At 36.4% G+C, this 9,278-nt stretch overlaps 1 protein-coding gene across 1 annotated transcript; it reads left to right on the top strand.

The window, feature by feature from the left end:
• Nucleotides 1–8,152: 8,152 nt before the first annotated feature.
• On the top strand, nt 8,153–9,274 carry LOC110105025 (pentatricopeptide repeat-containing protein At4g04370-like). The gene has a single exon (XM_028698554.1). It carries the CDS (start codon nt 8,153–8,155, stop codon nt 9,272–9,274), a length of 1,122 nt encoding a protein of 373 aa, XP_028554387.1.
• Nucleotides 9,275–9,278: the final 4 nt, after the last annotated feature.

Genomic DNA, 9,278 nt, shown 5'->3' with positions numbered 1-9,278 from the left:
TAGAATTGGCAAGATCAAATACCTCAAAATTTCCTAAATTCATAGGAACTAGAATAAACTCAATAACCTTTTATCTAAGTAATGAATCATTGAAAACCAACCTACATATTAATATCAACACCTTCCATAAAGAATGAACTTGTATAAATAGAGATGGAACATCCAACTCTACATCTCAAAAGTTGGGTTGACCCATATATTAAGTACTTTAAATTTAGATTAGTCAACACGGAAGTCAATGACCACCCTATGGACAATTTAGATGGGTTGAGACATCATATTTATATTTATATTTATATTATTAAATCCATATAGATTACAACATACTATCTCTAGAGATAGATTGAGGCTTCACTATCAATCAAATTATAGAATTAAAATTTATTTCATAATTAAAATCTATAGAAGGAATATGATATTCTTCTTAAAAGATATATAAAAAATCACCTATCATTTCTTAAATAAAATTAATAATTGATAGGATTTATCTTCATCTAAAGTTTTTTTTCCCTTATTTAGTGAACTAAAATAATGTTTATTGTAAACTAGGTTCTAGGATTTCTATAGAGGAATGCCTCTAGAGTCATTTAAATCTCCAATTGAATAAAGTGAAAAAGTGGACTTATTTTAATTTTTAAAGGATTCAAATAAAAAATTTAAGTTCTCAATTAATCAAATGAGAAAGTTTTGAAGTTTTAATGTATTTAAAAGAGTGGGATAATCCTCTTTTGGAGGGGAAATTATGGGTTTTTATGTAATGTTGACTTATATCTTCCTAGAGTGGATTGTTAGCTACCTACTTAAGCACACAATTTGAAAATGATAATTTTTGTGACTAATGCTTGTAGGCTAGACAACTATTATTTTAAAATGATTATTTATTCATCAATTATTTAAGTTTCAAACTTCTTATAAAAAAAATAAACTCTCCCTATTTTAAACATTTTAACTAATAAGGGGGAGCTTAGGATATAACAAATTTTTTTACTTGTAATAAAAACCAATAATGTTTTTTATTATAAAAGTGGGGGAGATTATTGCAAAGCTTGCTCCCAACTTTATGTATTTTATGAAAACAAACATCACTGATTGCATCTTTATGTTTCCTATTATTTGTAGTGCATATTTATTTTTATGTGTACTAACATTTTAGGTACATCATGCACCATTCAATAAAGATTCATAGCTCAAGATTGGATCGAATATAATAAGTTGAAAGAGCTTGTAAAAATTTAAAATGTATTTTACAATGTCTTTAGTCAAGTCCTATAAAGTTGTATGCTAGCCTGGTGACCGTGCACACACACACTCTTGGGATGGTATAGAGAGAAAAATTAGAATAGTAAATTTTTGAACTAATCATATTATATGATAGGTATCATAATATATGATAAACTACATAGAAAATCATTTAAACAACTTATTATTTAATTAAAACTATTTGAACTAATCATACTAGACAATCTTAATCACATAGGATGATCAGTTGAAATTATGATCTTAGCCGCCAATCAAAATTTAGGCAATATTTTAAAATGCAAATCTTGTACTAATTATACTATACAATAATTATCATACTATATGTTATAATTAAATCTTGCAAAAATTGATCCTACAATTAGGGTAAAATTTGGATTAATTTGTCCAATAAGATCTTACTGTACGATTGGAAAAATCATACCATGTGACCCAATGTTTGCATGGGATAAAATTTTATCATCGTCAATCATAGGGGAAGATAATCTAATTTTATTTTACTAATCATACTGAATGATAATTATATCATACTGGATGATCAGCTTAAATACTTGAACTAATTGTCCAGCTCCTTACTCTTTGTACATTGCTAATAAGGATATATTAAAGTAATCATACAATATATTCCATGATAATACTATACAATCCAGGATTACACTATACAATCATAGATGAGATAATTGAGTTCTTAGGTTTCTTGAAGCCCTCTATTTAAGCTTTCTCATAAAACTTTGTAAGTGTCTTTTTTTCAATCACTGACTTATTTCTTCTGAAGAAAGCTTGAAGAGAGCCTTGAGCATGGCAGAGAAAGGGTGGAGTTTATGAGAAAGGGAGAAGATCCTTGTGGGTTTCAAAAGAGTGTGAGAGAGAGTTTCACATAGTTGCTTTGATGAACTTACATATGAGTTCCTCCATGTGTCATGGTTTTTCTAGAGGTAGGCTTTAGGAAGAAGATCTCTTTTGTGATAAAGGACCTGGTTACTCTAGTGCATTAGGGAAGGTGAAAATAATTCCAAGGTTCTTTGCCTTCACTTGGTGGGTAAAAAATTATAGGTTCTCTGCCTTCACTAAGAGGGTGAAAAAGTATTTCAAATTCTCTACCTTCACTAGAAGGGTAAAAAAGGATTCCACGCTCTCTATCTTCACGAGGAGGGTGAAAAGGATTCTAGGTCCTTTGTCTGACTAGGTTGGTGGAAGAGGTTTTATAAAGGTCCTTTGCACATAGTTTGGGGGATAAATGAGAGTCACTAAAAGTTTAGTGCAATACCTTGAGAGGAGGACTGTAGGGAGTAGACATAGCTCATGGTTTGATTTAACCATTATAAAATTTTGGTTTGTTTGTTCTGATTTCTTATTTTCATATTTTACTTTTATGCATTTTATTTCTGTAATAATTACCTTGTAGAAAATATGTGATTAATGACTTGCTCTATTAATTAAAAAATCATCATTATTATTTCAATTTTTGATAACATTATTTGCTTTCACATCGAGTGGTAGTATTGCTTTTGCATTGGTGTGATTTGGGATAGTTTACTTAGGCCTAATATCTTATATCAAACTATCAATTGGTATAAGAGATGTACTCAAAAATAGTGTTTAAAAAATCTTGAGAAAAATTTATCCATGCCACAGTTTGTAAATAGGAAATCAATGGAAGGCTATTCTTTAATTTTTCCACATTTATTTGGTAATATTCAATTTGATTTTTTTATAATATGCATGTCTACATTTCTGCAATCAATTGATTTTTGATTGTGGCATATGATTTAAACTAGTTATTTTGTACCATCATGAATTGTTAAAGGAGTTAAAACTAACATTCCTTTTACTGAATGGAGTAGAGAAGAACATATTTTCTCAGAACTGAATGTTAAATGCTTAAACTATTTTTTGTGCTTTTAAGTTTGAAGATTATATGAGAGTTTCTACTTATAACATTAGCAAGTATATCTGGGATAAACTATACATTACATACGAAGGTACTAGTGAAGTCAAACAATATATGTTAAATGTATTATGGAATGATTACAAACTTTTTTGATTGAAACTCTATGAGACTATCTCAGACATGTATACTAGATTTACTTAGATAGTGACATCTTTACATCTTTTAGGTAGAGAATGTTAAAATTCAGAGAAGGTCAATAAAATTATGCATTATCTACTTAATACATTTGATGGAAAAGTCACTGCTATATATGAATGAAAAGAATTGAATGTTATTCTTTTGATAATCTATTTGGTTCACTCATTGCCTATGAGCAAAGTGTGAGTCAAAAACTTTTTGGTGGGGAAAATCTAGAGAGAGAAAACCTTTCTTGTTTAAATTTTTTCTTTCGTGGGCTTTCTGTTTTGCGGATTCCGGTGGAATCGATGGTGGTTCCTGACCGCCGACAGCGGATTGCCGGCCGTAATCTTCCGTCTGAGCCCCCGCGTTCCGGTCAGATCAAATTCTCAGCAAGGGTCGAAATGAGGATTTTGTTTTAATAAGGAAGTCTTCTAGTCTGGTTATCAATGAAGGATTCTGACCATCGCTGAAGTTAGATCCTGTAACGGAAGGTAAAGGTAAAGGAGTTCTTGAAGATCGAATTGATATGTTGAAGGAGAATGGAAAAATTCTTGATTCTGCTGCAAATTAGGGCATCGATTCATCGTATATTTCAAATATTGTGCTGAAGGACAATAAAGTTACAGGAAGACAAGATTCTGATAGTATGGAGGAGTTGAATAAAAACCTTGCGATTTCTTTTGAGAAAGAAGATGGAATTTCAATTTCGATTAACGATCAGAAAGCTAAAGCTGATCCTTCGAATAGCTTTGTGTCGGCATGGCAAAAGACACAACATTTTAAGTTGAACTATAATTCAATTTCCACTAAAATGTCGGAAGATGGGATGGCTGTGCAACTCAATCTGGCAAAAGAATTGGCCAATGCCCAAATTTTAAAGAAATCTCTGGTTATTAAAGTGCTAGGATAGAATATTCTGTTCTCTGTCTGTAGCCAGGAACTTAGAAGACAGTGGAATAAGGTTGGCATCTTTCACCTTACTTCATTGGTAAATAATTGTATTCTTTGTTCATTTACAAACATTGAATCCATTGAGGAAATTTTAAATGGAGGACCTTTGTATATTGGAAATCATATCATTGGAATGGGTAGATGGACTTCATCGTTCTCAATAGAATCTATAAAGGGTATCTCCTCCCCGGTTTGGATTAGATTCCCTGGTCTGCCGTTAAGCTGCTGGGATGAGGAAAACATTTCTATGATTGCATTGATGATTGGAGTTCCTTCGTTGCTGGATGGGAATTATCTTAATTGGGGGAAGAGGGAATATGCTAGATGCTGTGTTTGGATTGTTGCAAATCTATTTTTCATGACTTATGTTTTGATGATTGATAAACACTATGTCTCTTGGACTACTTGTTGCTTCTAACTTTTCAGGAATCGGAGATCGGACGATCAAGAAGGAGCCAAGTTCAGGATTGCGTAGGTTTAGGGTTGAGTCAGTCTGTAATTTTATTTTTTATGTTTGAAATTTGAATTAATTGTGATTTGAGTTGAATGAAGTTTGAGATTTAAATTGATCAAAGGTAGGAATCAAATTGAAGTTGGAGTTGATCAAAGGTAGGAATTGATTTGAGGTTGAGGTTGATCAAGGGTGGGGATTGATTTGAGTCTAGATTGGTCCTAAGATCTAAAGGGGTTTTAAGATCTAGGATCTAAGGGAATCCTAGGCTCTAGAGTAGGCCCTAAGGTCTGGCTCTAAGAAAGGATCCTAAGGTCTAGAGTGGATCCTAGGATCTAGAATTAATCTGGAGTTTGGATGGGCCTTAGTGACCTTATACAAAAATAAGGTCAACAACTACTCGATGATGTTAATCTATATGGAAGAGGTCGAAAAAATTGCCAAGGATCTATTATCTATCAGAGTTTGTATGTCATAACACTACTCGATGATGTTAACCTATATAGAAGGGGTCGAGTGAATCCAATAAGGATGTAAGACCTCTCCAAGGTTGTTTGTAAGATCACTACTCGATGATATTAACCTGTATGGAAGAGGTCGAGAGAATCCACCAAGGATGTAAGACCTATTCGAGGTTGTATGTCAGAGCACTATTTGATGACATTAACTTATATGAAAGAGATCAAAAGAATTCACTAAGGATGTATGACCTATTTGAGGTTGTATGTCATAGCCTTTGCTTGATAACGTTAACTTATATGGAGGAGGTCAAAATAATCCACCAAGGATGTCTGACCTATCTGAGGTTGTATGTCAAAGCCCTGCTTGATGACGTTAACCTGTGTGGAAGAGGTCAAATCAAATCTCCCTGGGATTAATTTTGCCTTGATTGGGAGGGGGGTAAATGCCATGTATATCCTGAATCAAAAGTGGAAAATGGTCTATGTTTAGACTGTTACTGCCTTTTTGAGGTCAACATTAAGACCATGTCCAAGGAGTAGAAGTCTATCAAGGGACTGTATAAAGCTTATAATTGATTGTAAGTATCCTTGCATTTGCTAGAATTTTCCTGAAATATCATCTAGATGTTGAAAGATTGTTTTGACAACAGTTGGAGTCAAATTTGTTCCCTAGTTTGCATCTGATTCTTATGAAATTGATGCAGCAAGGGTTGATGTCTGGAAGTTGACGTTAATGACCTTTTGAGGTTATAACAAAATTTGCCCCCCAGTTGGGAGTCATTTCCCACAGACGGCGCCAAACTGTTTCGTCCTGGAGTAGTCGCGGTGGTAGAGAAATATAAAATTTAACGCCTTAACATTATACGAAAATATGGCATACAATCAGATGAAAAAGATAGCATAACATTTATGAGACACCAATATTTTTACATAGAAAACTCCTAAAAAGGGGTAAAAACCATGGGGCTTAGCCCAGTTTGAATGAATCCACTATTTTTTGCAGTCGATTACAAATGAGGCCCTTCCTTTGGGGGAAGGCCTTGGCTTGATGTATATTATATAAAGTACATGGTGGGAATACAAAGACTCACTATTAGCATGTTTGTTTGGTTAGAAGGACCGTAGTTGTCGGGCGACGAAGGTCGGAAGGATCATTGTCTAACAACGGAGGTCAGAAGGACGATGTCTGGTAGAAGTCCAATAATGGATGGAAATCCAACATCAGATAGATGTCCGACGAAAGTCCGATAAAGGGAAGAAGTTCGGCGTCGGGTAGAAATCTGGCGATGAGTGAAGGTCCGACGTCGGTTATAAGTCCGACGTTAGTTGATGTCCAAGGAGAACTCTGGCGTTAGATGGTATTCGAGCAAAATTCCATTGTCACTTGGAGATTAGGTGGAGTTTCAGCGTCACTTGAAAGTTGGATGGAACTTTGACGTCACCTGAAAGTAGGGTAGAATTCTGACGTCCTTTGAAAGTCTGACGGAACTCCGGCATCACTTGAAAGTCGGGTGGAACTCCGGCGTCTCTTGAAAGTCGGGCAGAACTCCGGTGTCACTTGAAAGTTGGGTGAAACTCCGGCGGTGGTCGAGGAGGAGTTTCTTCCCTCCTTATCTTCTTCTCTTCTCCTCTTCTTCCTTCTTGCTTCCCTCTCAAGAGAAATGAGGGACTATTTATAAATTTTTGAGAGTGACATGACCCGTAAATAGGATGATCAAGGGCAAATGTGGAGTGATTTGGATGGACAACCGATATTGAATCCCTTGATCGTGGACTGTTCATCAGACATTTGAATGTCTTAATGATATCAAAATTTGACGATCTTGGGCTCGTTAGATTTGTCTCGTCGGGCCGCTCGATATGATTATAAGCATGTCTGGAAATTGTTTGGTAATCTAAATTGTGGTTTGAACCTTCCAACATCGCTTTGGGTCTTCGATTCGGACCCATTTGGGATCAGATTGAGTTGAATTTGGTTTCGTTGGGTTTGAATTTCCGAGACACTCAGTTCGACTGTAAGTTTGTTGAAACCGGAGTTCAGATGATCCCAAATTTAATTTTTAAATTTTCTAACTTGATTTTTGCCTCGAGATTCGTGTCCGATCATTGATATAACAAGCTTAAATTAGATAAATATATAATTTTTTAAGAATATTTTAGATCAATTAATACGATTTTCTTACGGACATCACATATAGTAAACTTAAATAAAAAACTTTTTAATTGATAACTAATAATATAAGAAGAAGAGCTGCGTATAAGGGCCTAAAAAAATCTAGCATCTGACTCTATTAGTTAGAATAAAGCTGGCCACCTTGTTTTTTTTTGGGACATTTAGGTTATTTAAGGCAAACTCACACACACAACGCATACACATAGACTCGAACCCTGGACCTCTTAGTTGGAAGCCTAAGCTCTCAACCAATAGGCCAAGGAGAGTTGTGTCTGGCCGCCTTATTGGAGTAGTAAAAAGCCAGAGATTCTCTTCGTATTCAGGTGAGAAACTGCGGATGGATGAAGGCGCACTCACGGCTCCTAAAGCAAGGTCTGGATTGGAATCCGGTGGTCGCCACCCGCCTCCTTCAAGCGTACGCTTGCCAAACATCCCCTTCTTCGCTAACAGACGCTCGACAGCTCTTCGATCAGATTCCTTCTTCCTCCCACGACACATTCCTATGGGCAGCCATGACCTCCGCATATGCCCGCTCAAACATTCCCATTGCCGCCATCCACCTTCTCTCCGATCTCCTCCGCCTCCCATACGCTCTCTCAACTCTTTCCTTTGCATTTGCATCCGCCGCCCGCTCCGCTGCCGCCGTCGGCGACCCATTCCTTGCTCGCTCCCTCCACGAGCAGATAATCCGTCGTCAAATCATACCCAACGTTGTTGTCTCCACCTCCCTCGTCGACATGTATTCTAAATGCAACTCATTGGGTTTTGCATAGAAGGTGTTCGAGGAGATGCCCGAAAGAAATGTCATTACCTGGAACGTTATGCTAGCCGCTTATGCAACTGGTGGCAAGGCCATTCCCGCTCTTGAGTTTTTCTACAGTGTTAAATGTGATTTAGGGGCTGATGAGTTTGCTGTTGCCAGTGGCTTGACTGCTTGTGCTGCACTCAATGACCTGAGATCGGGAATGCAAATTCATGGCTTCTCTGTGGCTGCAGGGTTTGAAATAGATCCAACTGTTGCAAATGCCACGGCTAAGATGTACTTCAAGTGCAGTGAAGTTGGCTCTGCTGAGAGGGCATTGGAAGGGAGAGAACTTTGTTTGCAATCTAAGCTTTTGATGATTAAAGGTTATGTCTTTAATGAAAAATATGCTGATGCGGTGAGGAGCATTAGTCAAAGTGATGGTTTTGTGGAGCTTTTCATTGAGGATCATAGCATTGCTGTTTCTGTTTTAAGTGCTGCTGCAAATCTTGGGTTTCTCCAGATGGGGAAAAAGGTCCATGGAGTTATCCTCACACTTGGTTATTATAGAAGTTTGTGTTCAATGGAGAATGATGACACCTTCATTGTTAGCGCTTTAATTGGCATGTACTCGAGGCGCTCTAGCATCAGTGAAGCTTGGATGGTTTTCCATAATTTGAAGGAGAGAGATATGTCTCATTGGAATGCATTGATGTCGGGGTGCATCTCTAATGGCTGGCTTCAAGATGCATGTGGCTTGTTTGATAAAATGCCTATTAAGAAAGTGATCTCAAGGACATCCATGATTTCTGGATATGTGCAGAATGGATCACCAAGAAAAGGATTAGAGTTGTTGGCCAAATTTTATAATGGAGAAGGCTTGGTTAGAGGAAACTCCTTCACCTTTGCAACTGCTCTTGATGCCTGTAGCAGCCTTGCAGCTTTGGATGCAGGTAAACAGATACATGTTCAGGTGCTAAGAACTCTGAGTGGAGATTTAAGCAGTAATTTGATTGTGGAAACAGCATTAGTTGACATGTATTCTAGATCAGGTAACCTAGTTTATGCACGAAGAATCTTCAATAAAATGCAGATGATGAATGCTTTATCTTGGACATCAATGATTACTGCTTATGCTACACATGGGTTTGCTTCAGAAGCCATTTAAGTTT

The sequence above is a fragment of the Dendrobium catenatum genome, unplaced genomic scaffold, assembly GCF_001605985.2.
Source record: "Dendrobium catenatum unplaced genomic scaffold, ASM160598v2 fragScaff_scaffold_128, whole genome shotgun sequence".
Taxonomy (NCBI): domain Eukaryota; kingdom Viridiplantae; phylum Streptophyta; class Magnoliopsida; order Asparagales; family Orchidaceae; genus Dendrobium; species Dendrobium catenatum.
This window is presented reverse-complemented; position numbering and strand designations above follow the sequence as displayed.

Bases quoted from the DNA above. Each gene is read 5' to 3' on its own strand.
- LOC110105025 (XM_028698554.1), top strand. From the start codon at position 8,153: ATGCCCGAAAGAAATGTCATTACCTGGAACGTTATGCTAGCCGCTTAT.